Here is a 20721-nt window from a genome sequence, read left to right on the forward strand (position 1 = left end):
AACAAAATATATATTATAACTTCTTAATTGATTTTTTTCGAAATTACTTTCAGAAACTTCTGTTAAAATACCATAAATTGAGAAAAAATCAATCTTCTTTTGAGCTTGCTAACGGGCATTTATTATCATTTCAATAAAAACATGCACATGAAATACTTGAAGGTACATTTAAAAACAGCAAGTTCTTTGTGATTATCAGTAAAGCAAATAATAACTCCATAAATTTGGCCGCATAAAATTTGACAACATCATGTGCCCGTCTAAGATATTTATTCATTCTCATTTTAAGAATTAATTTTTTCACCCAGTATCTTGTGTTCAGTATAATAATTAGATAACTCTATACGGAAATAACCATACACAATATTCCATAATTTTATGTCACTTCCTCTCTACCGTACTGATGAATCACACAGAACAGATGAGAAAGCATATCTTAAAAACTTCAGGTCCAAACTTTCAGGTTTCATCTGTGGACCATCCTGTCAAAGGTCAATTATTTTCATGAAGGTACTAGAAACTAAATGCATTTAACCCTGGACTAGTTTCTTACTTCACTAGATTTTGTCTCAGAAGTTTTTCGACAACATAATTTACGGTCATTCGTTTACTTACGTCAGACTGTTTTGCACAAAGCTTGACTAGTTCATTTATTTATTTCTCAAGGCAACTAACTTAGAAAATGCATCAAAATATTAAGATTGGCATCATAAGTAGTAATATTTCAGGTTCATCATTCCTCTTTGGATGAAGATGTTGTAGTGCTGTATAACTATCATGTCAATTACAGCAAACCTCACATGTGATGACTGCTTTGCGTATATGCAACCTTTTTTCCCAAGAAACACAATGCCAGGCACGGCTGATCCAGCAATGCCTTAAACGCCACCCAGAAGATTTCATACACGTAAAATTTGTGTTTGATAGAATTTGCACGCGTGTTGAGAGCGTGAATGTCCCAATTTACACACGGATCCCTCTCGTCCATGCCAACTACAAAAACGAAATGTAAACAACAGTCATACATTTGCAGGTCACCAAGTTTGCATAGGACGTCACGAGCAGTCTTCTCCCCACAAGTGTCGGTCCACGAATGAGAAGTGGGTGTTCTCATCCCCGTCGTGGAGTATCATCATAGGAGCTCCACATTATAGACAGTTCCTATGAGGACGCTGTCATCGTAGGAGCCCATCTCTCACTCCACGCATGTCTTTTCAGCATTGATATAACATGTATTTTCATGATGGAATATACTATGAAATTATGTTTGGAAGAGGAATGGGAGGGGTTTAAACTCTAAGTTTTTAAGCACTATAGTAATCAAAGACTTTTGACAAACATTTTGGGTAAACTTTGTAAAGGACTAGAAATAAAATGAGTTACTAGTTGAGAAGAACAGGTTTATTCCTGCTGATGCAAAAGGTTTTGATGATGCCTGTTTGGAAGATTAGGACGTTGGTTTGTCATTGATTTTTTGATATTCTAGAGCAGTCTGGGCATCCGTCATGCAAGAGACGTCTATTGTGGAAGAGAGACCTTGAGAGAGAGGTAGGGAGCAAGCAGATTATGTTTTTTTTCATTGGATTCTAGATTGAGATCTCTTTCAATAATAAATGCTGCCACTAATAATAAGCAGCAAATAAAACAGAGCTAAACAAATTTAAATTTTCGAGTACTGACCCTGATTTTCCCTTAGTTTCTTGCATCCAATAAAGCTCGCCAAATCCAAAGCTTTTTCCCAAACTTTATTCTGAAAGAATAGGACGCAGCAGCATAAGAATAATATGCTACTGGTTGAAGAAATCCCCACCGTCTATTTCCCACTTGATTTTCAAAAGCTTCGTTAGTAAGGCATGAAAGGAACTGTTCAGCAGAATGCCTGACCTCCGTTTATAGGGATGATCTCCACGTTGACTGTGGATTTTCCTGCTCAAGTCCTTCCTTGCTGCTTCCTGAAGCTGAAAGCACCTTACTTTCACAATTGTCATTTGTTTTAGCTGAGTTAGCATCTCCAAGTTTGTCACCACCGCCGGCGACACAGAACTTCTGAAGCCACGTGTCAGATTCCCAAAGAACATGCATTATGCTCTCCCTCGCACTGTAGCCATGGCTTTCAAAGGGAAGAAGTACTAGCCGGCACAGCGCACCATGGCCTTTAAGAGCGTTGAAGAATCGTTCCGACTGTAATCATATAAACCAACAGAACAAAAAAAGATGAGGTTTTTCCAAGTACGAACCTCCGAAATCAATTTTGTAAAAAACTTCACCTGCATTGTTAGAGTCCCCGAATTGTTGTCCTCCTCGCCATGGATGAGAAGGAGAGGCTTCTTGATTTTATTTGCCAACATAAAGGGGCTCATCTCAATATAAGTGTTTGTAGCTTCCCAAAGTGTTCTGTCCTCATTCTATCACCAAACGTGATTAGAGTTAGATGCATTTGATGAGAATATTCATAAGTCATTTTTAGAAGAAAAAATAACGAAATTTTTACCTGAAAACCGAATGGAGTGAGTGTCCTGTTGTAAGCTCCAGAACGAGCAATTCCACAACAAAAAAGATGTGGTGCATGTGCAAGAAGGTTGGCTGTCATGAATGCCCCGTAAGAATGGCCTCCGACAGCAATCTTATTTGGATCAGCAACCTGATAGAAGATATACAATGATAAATATCAATACTAGCAAAAAAAATTGCATTATAATAATTTATGTTTTTTGAGTAAAGAAGATTCTCAAAAAAACAAAAATGACATAATTTTTTATTTTTTATTAAATTTGAAATAATTCAATTCAATGCAAACTTAACATTAATGAATTGTTCCCGGACTGAACGTGAATATAATTTTGCGGTTATTTTGAAAAAGGATCGGACACTTTTGACCAGCATTCTTTTCTATTTTCATCATTTCATAGTCAGATTCTTTTCTTGAGCACGGCTAGTACAAGAGATCCTGTTCTTTTAGTGTTTATGATTTATTAAGATGGTAAAGCTTCAGGAAAGATAAATGGGCAGCTTACCCCTCTGCGAACAACTTCCTCGACTGCAGCTTCGGCACTAGAGACCAACTGTTCCACGTACCTAATTTAGAGACTCGCAATGTCAAATCAATTGACAAAATTCAAAAAAACACATCATAAAATAAAACCACAAATATAATCCTGATAACCCTACGGCACTTTCATGTGATAGTCATTTAAGACCATGTTTCCACCCAGAATTCATTGCTTTAATCCAAATGTGATCACCTGTCATTCGCTTCTTCATCACCTTCGCCAATGATAGGTATTGTTGGTCCGGATAAAATCGCAAATCTGCATCACATAAGAGGGCAGACAAACAGTTTACAAAAAAAAACCTGGCTAAAAAGATCCATACAATGAAAATGAAAAAGTATAAATTAATTTCCCAAAAGTTCGTGAAAAATGTTGACTGCCATGATGAGGCAGTTTTGAAAATATGAGATGGCAATAGTTAAAACTACAGTATTTGACCTGGTTATCTATCAGAGAAAATATAAAAATTCGAAATAATTATTTACTTACAATTAAAAAATTCATAGTATCGGGCCATCACATTTGGCATCACATGTGGAAGACATTATACTGGTCACTAACATAAACCAAAAAAACAGAAGTAATGAACTAGCCTTCAAATTTAAAAAAATAGGGAAAAAATCTGTGCACGAAATAGAAATTTAAAACCTGAAATTGAAATAATACTGAACGACTATTGAGTATCTCATATAGAAATTAGAAATCGAGGATAACTAATATAAACCTCAAAAAGGTATCGACAGAAGCAACAACTCTAGAACAAAATAAAACAAACTAGATCAGCAATAATGTAGGCCTGTCATTTTTTTAATAAAATTAAGAAATGTCTTCTTGAAATAAAAACTCAGGGCCTGCCCGAATATATGAACTAGAATTCGGAATTCCAAGAAATGTGACAGTAAGAAAACTGAGACTGGAAAACATCATATTAAAATCTTAACTACAATTCATTTTAGTCAGACTAGGAAAAATTTTAAAAGTACCCTCTTGCGAGCCAAAGAAGGGCCGATGTTGGACCGATCCCAGCAAACTCATTGGGAGACCCACGAACTTGACCGGCAGCCTCCTTGCTCTTAAATTCTCCAGGATATGACCAGAATAAACAGGGCAGGGGCCCATTAATTTCAGGGTCATAATTAGGAGGTAAGTAAAGGGTTGCCGTCAGCTGAACGCCGTCCTTCCTCTGGTACTTGATTAATTCTTTTCGCAGCAATTTCAATTGAGGATATGGATGTGGGAACTGTGTTATCCGGACAGACTTCTTCTCTGGCCATGTCAGTAGATTGTACTGAGTATTCTCATTCTTAGATTCCTTGGACGTCAGTATTTTCAGTTCATCCAGCCGTAGATCACTGTCTGTCTGATCGCACATCAATGCTACAATGGATTCATAATACTTGTCTTTATCACTCTCCCATATTCTTTCTTTAGCTCCCGTATCACTAGAAAAGAGAAACAATATTTTTCAAATGTACTAATATTCCCGGAATGAAAAATTACAGGAGAGAATGGACTTACATGTTGAACAAGTCGAGAAACGGGATGTTCCCTTGAGGAGTCGCACCAGCTCCACTTAAAAGGACGTAAGTTTCATCACTTGCATGATTATCTTTTCTAATTTTAGCAATAACATAGGTTCCATCTGCTGTTCTCCTCAACATGGGGGAACCAGGGTCAGAGTAGACGTCTTCAGACGATCTATCGAACAGTATCCGTGGTTTCACCTCCTTGTTGTCCGGAGCGATGACCCATGTTCTTACTTTTCTTGTCTTGTACCAAGATTCATATACCAGCGCCAGGGATTCGTCACACCATGAGATGCCACTGAGAAAAATAAATTATGAGAAACCGTAAATTTCAAGAGCACAAATTGCATAAAGAAGAAATATTTGGCAACATACCCGTAGCGAAGATCAAGATTGAATAAGACCTCTCGCTCTGCGCCATCTGCCAGCTCAGCAGGCTCAGTGTAAACTATATCACGTGGAGAAACTTCAACCTTTGCATCTCCACCGTCTTGCGTTTCAACCCTGGAGAAAGCCACCACGATGAACATGTTAAATAATGCATAAGAAACCACCATAACCGATCTTTTCTCCTACCAAACGCTGTTTTCCTTTCCGATATAAATCGGAATAAGAAAATAAGAATCGCGATCATGCGCAGAACAAAGAACTGAAATCCTAACCAGTAGATAGTGGAAGGTTTGTCGGGTCTCCAGTTGATCGAACGCTTCCCCTTTCGCACGCTGTTGGAGGTAATCGGGATGTCCTCTGCGAGAGGCAGATCACAGATTTCTCTAACAAATTTCCCATCTGCAGTCCACAAATCTACTTTCTTCGGGAATCTTCCGCAGGGAACAGTAAAAGAATACGGCCGATGAATTTGAGAAACCAAAATAAATTTCTGATCAGGGGAAGGATCGATCGATGTGTAAATTGCCGGAGGCCCGACGGGTTTAACCACTCCGTCGAGTGAGACCAAGACAAGCTGGCTAGTGGCGTAGTAATCGAATAGATTAGCGTCGTATTCATCTTTCAGAAGATCTTGGAATGTTCTTAATTGGATGATGTTCTGTCCTTCGTTGGATTGGATCTTGGGACCAGACGGAACCAACGGCTTCTTCGGCGGCTTCCCAAGAGAATTGGTAATTGTACACACTAATAAAGTAGAATTATCAACCCAAACGTAGCTGCAAGGAAAGCAAACAGGGCCATTTAGTTGAGGAACACATTGATAATACCCACTTGTCATAGAAATCATAGAAACCATAAAAATCATAGAAAAGAAAATACCCACTTGTCAAAAATAGTGTTTAGGTAGATATTTGGAGATTGAAACAAAGGCCTGGCCTTTCCTGTTTCAGTGTCCGCGACCCAGAGCTTCAGTTTGTTGCCATCAGCCCCATCCTAATTTATTGAATTAAAAGTTAAATGATATTAGCAATGTTTGATCTCGAGATATCTCTGTCAAGTGATTAATTACCTCGTCGCCTCGGATGCTGAAGGACAAGTGCCGGCCATCACTTGACCTGTATTAGATCAAGATTTGATTCTTACATGTTAATTACCCAGGTATGTTAAAATATAAGCACGCAAGTTTGATGAAGAAAAACTCTCGGATGATGAGATTACCAGCTAATAAAGTTGATTTTAGAGCCTTCAGGAAATCCGTGCACCTCCATCTCAGGGCCCAACGATCCATCTTGCTCCAGCTTGTGAATCACAATCCCAGTATAGAACGACCTAAAGAGAAAAAAATAAATTGACCCAGAATTATTTCCCAATGTTTCAAGAACACAAGAACAGGCAAATTGATCCGGCAGCTCACATGCGACTGCGAGAGTGGCAGCTCCCATCAATTCTCAATCCAGCAAGCTTTTCCTCCGGTTTAGCGAAATCCGACAGCGGGGGAAGCGCGCGACGTTTTAGGAACAAGATTTTATCTCTCAGAGGCGAAAACGATAGCGCCGGAACCGGCGGCGCATCGACAATGTCTCTAATTTCCTTCGGCGGGAAGCGGTATCCTCCCGCAAGCGTCAAATCTGAAAAAAAAATCACAAAACCATCCAATCCGGAGTAAAATATCAAAAAATTAGCCCAAAAAAACGAGAATTGCTTCAAGATTCGAGCAATCCAGGTTAAATCGAACCTTCTTCTTCGTTCGTAGAGGGGGTTGGGGGTAGAAATCCGTTGGGAGCGGAGCCATCGTTTTCAGCGGCTGGACCGATCAAAGAAGCGAGGCAACGAAGACGAGCTGACATCGGAAGAGAGTGATTTGCTCGGCGCAACCGCGGCGACGATCGGGGGTGGAAGACGGCGCCGAGCTTCGGATGAAGAATCGAGAATCGGTGAGAAACTCTGAGCAGCATTCTTCACCAGCCGTTAATGTTCATAAGCTGACGACAAGATCAGATTGGGAGCCAACCCACTGCCCAATGGCAGCAAAAAGCACTGCATTTATATATAAACCTTAACTAACCGTTTGTGGCCACGGTACCCGATGACGAACAGGTAGAGCTGGATGACGGATAACATTTCGTCATCCGTTATCGTCTAGAGTGACGGACGGAAGACCTAACGGAGGGCTATTCGTCATTAGTCATTCGTCGTCCGTGACGAATGACGGATGACGAAAATGACGGATGACTTTTTTCTGATGACGAAGGAGGAAGAGAGGAAGAGGAACGGCGGGGCGGAGGAGAGCCGGATGGAGGAAGGCTTCAGAGGCTCAGCGTCGTCTTTGCCAAGATCACAGCTTTCTCGGGTCGTCCTTTGGATCTGGGTAGAGAGAGGTCGCTGGCGCAGAGATACGAAGAGAAGGGAGAAGGTAGAGAGAGAGAGAGAGGATAGAGAGCGGAGGACGGGGAGAGCAAGAGAGAAGATGAAGAGAGAAGAGAGAGCAAGAGAAAAGATGGAGAGGAAGGGGGGGTGGGGGGACGAGCTCTACCGGAGTGGCCACTGGCGTCACTCGTCCATTGAAAGAGAGGGGGGCGGGACGGTGCAGGCTGTGGAGGAGATGCGGCAGCGCCGCCTGGCCGGCAGAGGAGAAGGTCCACAAGCAGCCGGCAGAAAAGCCGACGAATGTTCCGTCATCTGAACGTCCGTTCTGTTTCATTTTTTCAATGGACGAGTGATGGGACGGACAAATGTCGGTCTAATGACGATGACAAATCCGTGACGAATGACAAAAATGACAAAAAAAATTCAACAGAAGGATAACGGAAGGAAAGTCCATTCAGTCCCATTCCGTCCGTTCGAAAACGTCATCAGTTTTCATTAGTGAACAGCTCTATAACGAGAGTCATGGAGGCTTCAGTTCTGTTCTATTCCGAATACCAAAATCCATCTTATGAGATGGACGGGGGTGGATCTTCTAAATCACATCAGTGGAGACTTGTTCCTCAAAGGCAAATAGGGGACTTGACGGTATATAGACACACATGTACATTTCATATTTACAGAACTACCCATTATCATTATGAAACTAACTTTGTTTCTACACATTTATACACCACAGTATAGCGAATAATGCCTTAAACCCAATTCTTATAAAATCACATTTGATGGGATGACTAAAAATACAAAAACCATTGATGAAAGTATGATATATGAGAGCCCACATTTAAGATCTTACAAAGGGACTTTGTAATGGATCATTGTCAGTTACGTCGGCATCCAGCATACATCATATGCCGCCCTAGTGGACGGATGATTGTACAAAGTCATTAGTCTTTAGTCATCATTTGATTGATGGTTGATGATGGAGAATGACTGAGGGATAATGGAAAGCAAAAGAGGGGATTAGAGTGAGATGGTGCCGCCACGGGAATTTATATGTGTTAAGGTTTAATTTTACAACAGTTTGTAGACACGGGGTAAGCATAAATATCCCAATAAACTAGACATGGGTGTTATGTTCTATTCATTTAAAATGAACAAAAAATTCGCACAAAAGAACTGCACAAGGCCCTGTTCGTTGTTCTGTTCTCTTTTTGTGCGAAAATAAGAACAGATGTTCGAACAATTTTCACAATCCGAACAAATTTTGCACAATTCGTACAAAATTTGTGCATGTGGTAAAATTCTCACAATCTGAACAAAATTTGCACAATTAGAGCAATTTACACAGTCCAAACAAAATTTGCACAAAGAGAACAGAATTCGCACAATGCGTCAAAATCCGCACAATTATTAAAATCTGTACAAACTGCTACAAAATTGCACTGAATTTGCATAATTCACACTAATTCACTGGGGAAAAATGTTTATAAGATTGAAGGTAAAAATGAAGACGCAATTTGACATATACACGTCTGATTTACCAAAGTATGAAATACACATTTGTATAAACATGAGTGTCTTATTATTAGTGTTCCACAATCTCACTGAGAAGCGATCTCCGCGTTTGACGACCAGCGAGCGCGAATAGCCACACAGAGATCCGTCGTCCCCAGAAACTTCTCAGCGTTGACCAGGATCAGCGGCCCATACTCGAAAACAAGCATCTTGCACTAATAAATAATTAAAAAACTATAAGAACCTCACGACAAACAAATTTCAGAATAAAATAATGTCACTGCAGAGCGCAAACCTGCTGCTTGTACTGTTCCACCTTGTTGCATGCCTTCAGAAGCACTTGGATTATATCCAGCTTAACCCATGATAAATTTAAATTAGACTTGAGTAAGTTTAGGTAATATTTAACTTCATTATTTCTGATTCTGAAGTGGACCTGTGTCTCAGGGTCCTTTAACTTGGTAAAAACTTCTATGATGGTCCGCTAGCAAGTAGAGCAGATGTCCTCTCCCTTAGTTATCGGAACAGCCATCTGGGCTCCACAAAGATCTACCTGTTTGCAGAACGCTTTTAGCTGGACTGAGCCGACTTCCACGAAGAAGAGGGGGGTGTAGTAGTCCACCAGTAAAATGCACTTTGGAAAGAGAATAATAAAAAATTATTTCAATAAAGTTTTGATTACCACATGAAATATTAGATTATTGGAGAACCTGCTCTTCAAATGATGCAACTGAGAGCAAGCATGGTTCAGCCTCTCAATGATCTCTTCTTGGGTCTTGTTGGAGTTGAAATAGTCCAATGCTTGAGATGCATACTCTTCGCATAGTGTGAAGAGATTATCGTTTTTCGCTTTGCCTTCCAGAGAAACTGCAATTTGTTCAGCGGAAATATTATTATGATATCACGTCGAATGATGATACTTGCCTGTGAAATTCTGGTGAGAAATAGATGTTAGATGAAATTTTATCGGAGATAGCCAAATTTTGTACGCCTTTGACGTCGGCGTTGATAAACTTAATGGTCAGGAAAAGAAGAAATAATAGCCCAAGCCTAACAGCCATTATCCTGAAAAATAATTAAGGAAAATAAATAAATTTGGGGATCGAAGTCGAATTTGGTCGACTCGATAATCATATGGTTAGTAACAAAGAGTATGCAAGAGACGGTTTTTTGAGCTGAAACAAAACTTTGATTTGGCAGCACCATTCACTATTGTGGTTCCCCAGCCACCATTTGAGAAATTCGAGTATTGTTGCTGAATTACTCGCCAAGAACAAAGAGTTGAACTTTGATTACAGGGTATAATTTAGAGAATTCATTAATGCAAAGTCATGTAAAAAATCTACATGAAGTTAACCTTTCCTGCTGGATGATCAAAGAGAAATCCCTGGATTGAATGGGACAAGTGGTTTCTGGTTTAACGGCTTCTTCTTTACATGGGACTCGTCAGACAGACGAAACATAATTCATGCAATTCCGATCACACAATAATATTAGTGCGCGAAAGCTCAACAAGGAGCTCCTCTGTTCTTGTTGGATTCTAGCCCAGACGTGACCATCCGAAATCAATAAAACATATTTTTTAAAAAATATAGACATAAGAGCTGAACATAGTTGGGAATCCATAAAACTCCTTACCATCAATGCAAAAATCATTAAAATAAAACAATACATCATGAAGCATGAAAGCAAATCTAAGTGAATTTCTGAACGTACGGACATAATACTAAATAGATAAATCGATAGGATGTCAATGGGTAGAAATAAAAATGGATGTTAAAATGATTGATATGTAGAACACAAGATATTTAATATGATTGATTTATGATTATGAAACTTTTAGTTAGCCAAAAAATCTCCCCTTTTCCTAAGTTCAACGGTTCACCAAACTTTTATCGTTTAATCTAAATAATGTTATGACAGTGCGAGTCAATCTTCTTCCAGTTCTTCCTTTGGACGACCAGTGTAGACACTTCTCGTACGAATAGAACGACTCCGTTGAACTTACGCACTATTTTCTCTGACCCCAAGTCCTGCGCTCACTATAAATATTAATGAGAAAAGTGTGGTGATCTACACCGCACTTTGTATGTAGAGTCGAAGTGTTGGACGTTAGTCAAATAGACTCGTATTCTTGGTAATCATACAACAAACTGGAATTTGGTGGTATGTCACCACTGTAGAATACAATGAACAACCAATGGTCCAGTGAAGATCAAATGAAATGACAAAGAATGAAGAGATATGGCCGCATTGACCTGTCTCTTGATAGAGAGTCTATTTGTAAACTGATTTCTTGAGTCTGGAAATGACTCCTCCTCAATATTTATAGACTTCAAGTCCGCCTTAATTTATTTGAATCCGCACGTGCACCACCCGATGCAAGTGGTAGACCATTCTTGGGCCTTCGCTCCGATTGGTATATCAAAACAAAAGTTTTGGTAGCTCCTTCAAAATTAGGGAATCAGAATACGAACATAATGATAGCCATTATGTTCGTTTTCTGATTCCATAATTTTTTTAGTGTGACTCAGATGAACATGTCCAATCATAGGTTCTGTCATTCTTTTAAAAAATACCAATTTTTGAGGAATTTGATGATTCTCTGATAAACACCTTGACGCCTGTCTATGGAAGGGAAGAGAGAGAATATAAATTATAGAACGGACGATTCAGATTGCTCCACGAAAACTTTTATTTACACAATTCAGATTGCTCCACCACCAATCGCTCGAACGGACGGCGGAGAGCGGACGTCGCTTGGACAAGCTTGATCAAGTCATGCGACGGGACGGAACTGATCTGGCGGTTGGAGCAGCGAGACTGACGGCCGCGACACAGTAGAGAGACAAAGAGAGAGGGGAATGGGAGTCTGGGAGTAGACATGGTCGTTCTATTCTTTTTGTGCGACTTTGTGCGAATTGTTCGTTCTATTCGGTTTTCCAGACAGAAAAAAAACGAATTCGAACAGAACATCGCACAGACCCTTGTGTGGTCCTTCTTTTTGTTTTTTGCCAATTTTAGTCTAATTTTGTATGAATGTGCGAATTCGTGCAAATGTGCGAATTTTGTTCGTTTTTGAAAAAGAAAAATAACAGAACAAAGAACAAGGCCCGGTGCGGTTCTTTTGTGCGAATTTTTTTTTTTGTTTTAAACGAACAGAACAGAACGACCATGTCTATCTGGGAGACAGAGAGATCGACAACTACGAGAGTACGAGGGAGTAGGGAAAAATCGTGTCTCGTCTTTTTTAAAAACTAAATAAAAAATTCACACAATTCGCACAATCCAAACCGCACACAGGTCTGTGCGATTTTCTGTGCAAATTCGTTTCTGTTCTGTTCGGAAAACCGAACGGAACGAACAATTCGCACAAAAAGAATAGGACTATCACGTCTACAATATACACACAGACCCCGCACACCCACACACACTAAAGGAAGAAAAGGCATACAATAGTCATATCTATATCACTAAGTAGGCCTCATATGTCATAAGGGGGTTCCCATCACTAAGTACATCCCACGTAGTTCACCACTCACAATGACCGTCGGGATGAGGATGCATCGGGAGCAAATGGCTGGCACGTCATGGGCCCTCAATGCAATTGGATGCATCGTGCTTCGCTAGGTGGGTCCTACCAAATGAAGAAGAGAGAGTGAGTACAAGTGCAGGCCATGTAATCCCCCTTGCATGGGACTGATGACTATATAGTGCAGGGACGCAGACGGGACGGTTTTTTCGTCCCAGGACAAAAAAATCGTCCAGTCCGCGAGGTTGGATGAAAATCGGGACGGAAATTCATCCCGAGACCTCAGAACGGGATGGTTTTTGTCCACTTGGATGAAAAAACTGTCTCGCCTAGAGGTCTCAGACGAAAAAACATCCCGTCAACGTCCCTACACTGATTCCGGACGTCAGACGGGCCAATCTTTGTCTCGTCCCGTCCATGTCCTGGACGATCCTGAACTATAGTAGCGCAAGGAGGCGGACGGGACGGTTTTTTCATCCGTACGGGTCAAAAAAATCGTCCTGTCCGGAGGTCTCGGACGAAAAAACTGTCCCGTCATCGTCCCTGCACTGATTCCGGACGTCGGACAGGACAATCTTTGTCCTGTCGAGTCCATCGTCCACGTCCCGGACGATCTGCAACTATTCTGATGACTGAATGACGATGATTGAGACGACAATGAATCCTCTGAACGGATGACTGAAAGAACAGTCCGTCATCGTCAACTGTATTTATAATTTTCGTTGGGCAACTAATTACTAGAATTATTGTTGGGTTACCTTCACCTTCATACTCGTTAGAACTTGGAAAGTAGAGCAAGATCGCGAGCTCGTCATGGCAGGTGGCGATCAGCAGCTCGAGGGTGAGGAAGCTTGTTGGCGACTCGTTAACCGATAGATCAGCGTTGATGTTCTATGTAGGGGGAGCGAGGAAAATGGACGGATCAGATTCAACGAAGGCCGGCCGCGGTCAAGAGTTTCTCGCAGGGTGGATCGACGAGCACCGGGGGATGTATGATCGGGCGACGGCTCATCCATTTATCCTCAACATTCGCGATGGGACGATTGATGTGTCCTCTTTCAAACGATGGCTGGTGGGTAAAAAAAATTCCGAGTCCGATTTTACTTCATATATTGTTTTCAGTTGCGTGAAGGAAGTTTGATCCTTAGTGCTCAAAGCTTGAACATTCTCCATAATTGGTTCATTTGTTCATTTTTTTATAGCTTCTAGTCCATTGTAGTCATCGTATTATATTTCAGTCCATTCAATTTTTTGGTCTACCATTAAAATGGTTCTTTATTGTCCCATCTCTGGCTGAATTAATGCATTTTTCTAGACCTAATTTCTGTTGTCTCTCAATATAACGGATTTTCTTTTTAATCGTTTGGGGCCCAGATTTAAAGATAGCTGGCTTGTCTTTTTTGTTATAACATGCATTGTGTTGACCTGATTGCTACAGAATCAGACCCTCTTGTCAAACATTTTTCATTAGGGGAGAAAATGGATTACCAAAAAGTCAATTTCAATCTAAGTTCTCAATTCTTGGTGCTTCTCTCTGGGCTATGTGAATTTGAATTTGGGGAGGAGTGATTTTATTTTTTGACCATGACCTTCATTTTTTCTCTCGAATGTGATGAACAGGAACAAGATTATATATTTGTGAGGGCATTTGTGCCCTTTGTGGCTAGCCTTCTGCTTAAGGCCAGCAGGGAATCAAACGAGGAAGAAGACGTGGAGATTATCCTAGGCGGCATGGCTGCGCTCCATGAGGAGCTGAGGTGGTTCAAGACCGAAGCCGCAAAATGGGATCTACTCTTGGGGAATATTATCCCCCTAAGTGCGACCCAGGAGTACTGCAGGTAACTAAATTCTAAAAACTCTCATGGCCTCAATGTTATGTGATGTGGTATAGTGTTTTGGACGGCACGTGACACGTCATCCGTCCATCCAAAAGTATCAAACCATACTATTTTTAAAATACTTGTTAAAGCTAAAAAGAAATGATTTATTATAGCACATTATGGGCCAAATTTAGGAATATGTTCATGCTTCATCCATGACATTTACTATTTTTTGACACGGCAGTAATCCGTTCGTGGACACTAATGTGGGGTATTCTTTTAGCACCACTCAGTCAACAAGTGATCATTACATTTTTTAACTTGTATGTTGGATTTACTACGTAGATTTCCTCAATGTGTATGTAGCATTTCATCCTACAGAAACAGTTCTAATTTTATGAATTTTATCTTGAATATCATTCATTTTTTCTTGCGTGAGATGCTAATTGTGGTTTTAGGTTTCTTAAGGGTCTGGAAGAACCAGAGGTCAACTATGCCATGGCAATGGTGGCCTTCTGGACTATGGAAACTGTGTACCAGGAGAGCTTCTCTCTGTGTTTAGGAACAGGTTCAAAGACTCCACCGGAGCTACTGGAGACCTGCCTAAGATGGGGCAGCCCCAGTTTCAAGATCTACTGTGCCTCACTCAGGAGAATAGCTGAGAGGTGCTTAGACAAGGCACAGGATATTTCTCTTCTCAATGCAGAGGCTGTTTTCCAAAGAGTTCTGCAGCTAGAAGTCAACTTCTGGGATATGAGCGGCTTGAATTGTTAATATTTTTTGCTTAAAATATTAGTTTGACTTCTTTTCCAAACCATGAATAATTTTTTGGGACAAATATTACTTCAGAAAGTTTGGGAAACTGACTATCCCCCACAAAACAGCCATTTTGGATTATGCGTAGAATAACAGATTTTTTATTAGATAAATATATTGAGAAAATAATTTATATTCTTTGTCTGCTAGAGATGAGATGTAGCACATATACTCGTGGATGTTTAACCGATATAAACACAAGGTCCTAGATTTTTGAAATACGAAAATTCCATGTCCCGTAGCCTTGGATATGTTGCTGCATCATTATTCGCTCGAAAAGTATTATTAGTCATTGATTTGTGGCTAAGCTTTTCATGGGTTCATGTTAGTTATTAGGCATGTGATGTTGCATCAACGTATTAGTAATTTAAGTCTTTGACTTGAAATTACATAACCTTTCTCTCCTGAAGGGAAGTTCCCTCCATGTGAACACTTGCATCCCCAATTCTATGAATTTTTTGACAAACTTGACTCTGCATTGGCACTTGCCTCCTCCACTCCATACATGGATCAAGCTTGAAAGCAGTTGAAGATGTGTTTTATTTCAGGTTTGTGACTACTCACAATGTGTTGTGCACTCCAGGTACTAACTTCTTCATTGACTCTAGGTCCCAATCCCAGTGACTGAGGACAATCAGCTGATATGTTATGTACTTATTCTCACATGTCTACCTTTAATCTAACATCATTCTTCTCCACGGACAAAAGACTCTCCTGCTTTATCTAGACTCTAAATAATCATATGTGATTGAATTGAACAGTCTGTACATTGATTGCTTGAGATCAGACAAAAACTCAAAATAATTTGAAATTATAATTTTATTGAACTGTACTATTTTAATTAGAATTTGTCTGATTCCTTGAGATGTAATTCAAAACTAAGCATAAATTGAACTTGGAATATAGTTCATTGAACGGAATTACATTAAATTAACTTGAGCTGGTTACTCAAATAAATAGAAAAGAGATTGGATACTTATTCTTCTGGATTTCTCTGACTAGATATTTAAAGATTGGCATACATTGATGACTTGAGATTTTCAGATAGAGTTGTATTAATTTTATGTTTTACATAATTTGAGTAGATTAATTTGGTCCCGTTAAGCTTGAATTGAATGTTCAACATTGTAGAGGGTTTGAGTTGAAAGTAAGTGATGGATTCTATCAACTAAGAAAGTAGTTAGTGCTAAATATTAACAAAGATCAAAGATGATTGCTGCCTAGTGGGATGAATTAATAATAATGGACAGCGAAATTTTGAGTAGGATAAATTTTCTAGTATGAGAGTTCATGTGAGTTGAATTTTTTATCTCATTACTTTTTTCTTATAACTTTTTCAGTATAAGTTAATGACTCTCTTATAAGACTTAGGGTGTAGGATAAGAGGAAAAGACAAAACTCATCCATGGATGCTTGGACGGCTAGGGACAGGATAATACTGTCCCCATGAAGGGCTTTATTGGGTTTATTTATTTGATCAGAAATGCCCTTATTTATGAGGATGCGGATCATTTATCACTTAGGATATGTTAAACTTTCAAACCCTAATCAGTCATGCGAGTTAGTACTAATGTATTCAGAAATCATCTTTGTTGATATTCCACTACATTGGCCAATGACTTCATTTTTTTCCTTGATATTTATCCTATTGTAATGAGGGCAGATGATCCCATCTTGATCATTCAATCATCTTCATGAACTTCTCTCAGAACCCGAACTAAAATTATTTAGAATTCCATAATTAGGAAATCGTGGCCATAGTAAAAGTACAATCATCCATCCACACAATGTCTTTGGTGTCTCAGGTCTAAGGACCACTTACACACCCATAATGTGAATCTGATGGAGCGAGCAGCTACACTCCATCAACGACGCCGGTTCGAACCCAGCCTTAGCACGTTAAGGCGAAGGTATAGACACGCTCATGCGCATAAGGTTTAACGTGTTTTGGGCCATATCCACCCGCATGGCCCTTCCTTTCGACTCCTGTTTCTATTTTTGTTTGTGTTTTTTTTTCCTTTTGTTTTTTTGGTTTTTAAGGGGGCCCCTAGGTCTAATGGGCTCCCCTTGTTGGACCTCTTTCAAGCGGCCCATTACCATCCTCGATGGAGTGGGCACTCTAATTCCTTGGTCAAATTCAGGTTTTATTTTGAAAAGGGGACCTACCACTCCATGTTCGAGAGAGAGAGAGGGAGAAGAAGAGGAAGAAGAGGAAGAAGAAGGAAAAAGGGGAAGAGAAGGAAGAACCGCTGCCGGCCGTCATAGCGTCGCCAAGTCGCCGCCGGTTCGCTTCGCAGTTGCTAACACCTGAACGAAATTTACCCAGGCAAAAATTGGTCAGGGGGGGCCTTCCCCCTTCTTCTCCCTTCTTTCCTCACACCCTTTCCATGTCCGATGTGATCGGGACGGCGTAACAACGATGATGGAGGTAGAACAGGGCTCGTCAATTAGAAGGAGGAGATCCAACGTGTCGAGGATTGCGTGGATACATCTAGAGGCTGTACATTTGTGTAGCTTGACTCGTCTCACTCTAGGATCTGAGAAATCACGGATGCAATCCATGTAAAGGTACTTTGTTTCATAGTTTTGATGTCGTTCGATTTCGCAAAAGTCTTCCGCTGGGTGTCGTTATGATTTCTTCATCCAGATCTAGGCCTCTAGAAACCAACACTTGAGCACTAGTCATAGCTTGATACCCCACTGGCTGTGAATTTAATTTATCAATTGGTTAAATTGACCCATATTTAATTAATCTCTTTGGTGAAAAAGACAATTGACTAGGTTTGAGAAAAAAGGTTATTGTCCCACTAGAGTTTAAGTAGACTAAGTCTTTTGGACCTCTTAATATATGTATATATATGTAAATTTTAGGTTTTTTATGAAAAAATCATGCTAAGTATAAATAGGTGAAATCGCTAGACAAAATTCATTTATCCCAGAATTATTCAGGTGCCCATCGTTCTTCTCCATTCCATCCTTTGGTACCATGCACTCCTGATGGAATTAAAATGGTGAAGTGACAATGGTATATCAAAACATGGCTAATTGAGATGGAGGATTTTTTACTTGTTGCGATAACGTGGACTAATCTAGAGTCTAGAAACGTGAACAATCAACATGTCTCGTTTGAGGAGCTTTGAAATTACAGATCTAATCTGCGCAAAAGGGATTTGATTATATAGTTTTAAGTGTTTTGTGATTCCATTATTTATGTATTCTGTTTTGAGAATTTTTTAATTTTCACTCCAATCCTGGGCTCAGAACTTTATAGGTTCTATATCTAGTTTTGAACAAAGCAAGATCAAATGTTCCTTAGGTAAAGGTTAGATGAAAATGTCAGTTTATAGATCTCAAGCAAAAATATAAAATATTTTTTATTTGCTAGAGTTAATAGGTCAGAGAAAAAATGAAAGTCAATTTCTAAACGTTTAATATGATCATGAAAAACTGGATTTTTAGCAAGATATGTGACACATAAGTTATCGCACAAGAATGTAGGATACATTTCAAGCTGAACCTAAAGTTATTTACGTAAATATTCCACCAATAGGATATCAGAAGTAGCATTAGCTAAATATTTATAATCATCTTCTAATTAACCTCACTGTTGAGTGTGAGGATAGAGGGAAGAATATATGCATGCTCAGGAGTGGATTGAGGAATGTCAAGATGATCTTAAATATGCTGTAATTGATGAGTTATTGTTATGCATAGGTGGAAATTCTTCAAAATGACATATTAGTTTGAAAGAGATTAAGTTGTATTCGAAGGAGTTGTTTATGGCACTAAATAAGACGATTTGAGGTACAAAGTTTCAATATGTGGGTAATGAACAAAAACTAAATTGAAGAGTAAAATGAATGGGAATTGAATGGGTGGTGGTTCCAAAATCCATTTAATGAACATAGGAGAAGAATTTAAGGAAGAAATAGGAAAACACTTTTCATCAAATACAACATTCCTAGAAATATAAAATCGATGGCAGGCTAGTTAAAGGAAGAAAAAAAATATGATAAGGTCTATATCTGACAAACACACATCATTATAATTCAGGGGAAATTTTTAGCAGTTCCTTATTGTCAGGGTTAGGAAAAAAAAGACAACCCAAGACTTTAAGCAAGTGATCATTTAATGGTATTAAAAAGAACTACTTCAAATGGTTATTCTTACCTAAAATAGGTGAAATCAGGTGATTGATGATATTGTTGCCATTGCTACTTTTTTTTCCCAAAAATTCAGTGGTATTGAAGATTGATGCAACATAATTAAGTTAATCTCCATAACATGGCTTCCTCTTAGAAATCCATATCTAGCTTGTGTGGGTGGTATACGTACAATGTAATACTGAAATGATGTAAGCATCTACATAGAGCTTTGAACTGATCTCCCCTATCAGGTTTAATATTCTTCGTTTTGGTAGAGGATTATCTTCCAACCAGCTTGTCGAACTGTTGGACGGTATGTCAATCTTCGCTTATTTCTATAAGTATGTAAAGCCAACCATGAAAAATAAATTCATCAATAAAATGGTGAGAATATAATATATGAATTGATTGGTGCTGTTCCCTGAAAGTTAGAGTGAATAATTTGGAATGATTTAATAGAACCATGTTTTCTAGGATTACAAAAAAAAATTGTCAAATTTACCCAAAAAATAAGTTGATTTAATAAAAGTTTTTAAAGCCTGACTTAAGAAAGTACAAAATGCACTTTTTTGGTTGAGGACACAAAGACTTGTGTGCCTTTTCTGAAATTCCAAACATCAATAGGCCAACAGTCTTCCAATAGAGCCCATCACTGATTGTTCCCATCAGGAGGAGCTCCTTAATCATGTCATCCTTCATCAAAAAAGGTTAAGGATGAAATACCATAGAGAAATCATTATAAGATTTAATTTTTAAAGAGAAAGTATGTCTTACAAATCTTAGGTTCACATAAGATATTTTTAATTGAAAAAGAATGAAGCATATCCACAAGATTTTGAAAATGGGCAAACCTCAGCCATCTCCAACATCAAGGCATTCAGATCCTTCGCAATGGGTTGCACTACTGTTTGGATAACCTAAAATGACGTTTTATGAATGATTCTACAGGTAGAGGGGTGTCATAGTGGTTTAAGCATAAGATCCCCAACCACAGAAGTGTAGGCTTGTGATGGTGGTCATGCTAAAAGAAACAAAACAATGTTGAAATATTTTTACCATTTTTAGCGACCAACCTGCATGCTAGTTCCCTGTGGTCTTGCTTAGGGAAAATTTGACAATGATGTATGAAACATCTGACACAACCTTGTGCCAAGGCCTCCAAAATGACCACCAAACCTTCTAGAGTTCTAGCCAGTTCTAAACATATTTTGGGGAGAGTTTGTTCAATCTAACAACTTAATCTAATTATCAACCTTTTCTGTGGCTGTAGATTCTTTTGCTTCATCATGACTATCAAATTTATCGAGTGAAACTTATATCTCAGTGTGGAAATTAGATCATTAAAGGATATCCTCTCGTTTTTAGTTGTGGTCTCTTTATGAAAAACTCAAAATTTTGACTATAATCCTCTTAGAGAAAGTTTATTATGTTCATTATAAACTCGGATTCTCTAGGCATTGTAAACTTTTACAATATTTTTCTATTATACCTTTCCTGATATAATAGAACTTTGGGGTTAGTTCCATGAAGCAAGATTTGGAGGCAGAACAAAATTTGGCA

General features: G+C 39.1%; 2 protein-coding genes and 1 pseudogene across 2 annotated transcripts; 1 reads left to right on the plus strand and 2 right to left on the minus strand.

The window, feature by feature from the left end:
• Positions 1-675: 675 nt before the first annotated feature.
• Positions 676-6998, minus strand: LOC144709079 (Prolyl oligopeptidase family protein). The gene is made up of 16 exons (XM_078582485.1): positions 6702-6998; positions 6381-6594; positions 6185-6295; positions 6036-6081; positions 5850-5959; positions 5239-5742; positions 4952-5080; positions 4569-4874; positions 4034-4492; positions 3243-3308; positions 3015-3075; positions 2492-2641; positions 2268-2405; positions 1885-2181; positions 1681-1750; positions 676-993 (listed from the first exon to the last, which is right to left on the minus strand). The coding sequence occupies exons 1-14, from the start codon at positions 6919-6921 to the stop codon at positions 1891-1893; spliced, it is 2805 nt and encodes a 934-aa protein (XP_078438611.1). The 5' UTR covers positions 6922-6998; the 3' UTR covers positions 676-993; positions 1681-1750; positions 1885-1890.
• Positions 6999-8917: 1919 nt separating this feature from the next.
• On the minus strand, positions 8918-9909 carry LOC144704517 (uncharacterized; annotated as a pseudogene).
• A 3241-nt stretch (positions 9910-13150) lies between these two features.
• On the plus strand, positions 13151-15062 carry LOC144709086 (heme oxygenase-like, multi-helical). Its single transcript, XM_078582493.1, has 4 exons — positions 13151-13221; positions 13280-13452; positions 14001-14218; positions 14659-15062. Exons 1-4 carry the CDS (start codon positions 13194-13196, stop codon positions 14972-14974), a joined length of 735 nt encoding a protein of 244 aa, XP_078438619.1. The 5' UTR covers positions 13151-13193; the 3' UTR covers positions 14975-15062.
• The last annotated feature ends 5659 nt before the right edge of the window (positions 15063-20721 follow it).

This window comes from Wolffia australiana, chromosome 1 (assembly GCF_029677425.1).
Source record: "Wolffia australiana isolate 7733 chromosome 1, ASM2967742v1".
In the NCBI taxonomy this organism is placed as follows: Eukaryota; Viridiplantae; Streptophyta; class Magnoliopsida; order Alismatales; family Araceae; genus Wolffia; species Wolffia australiana.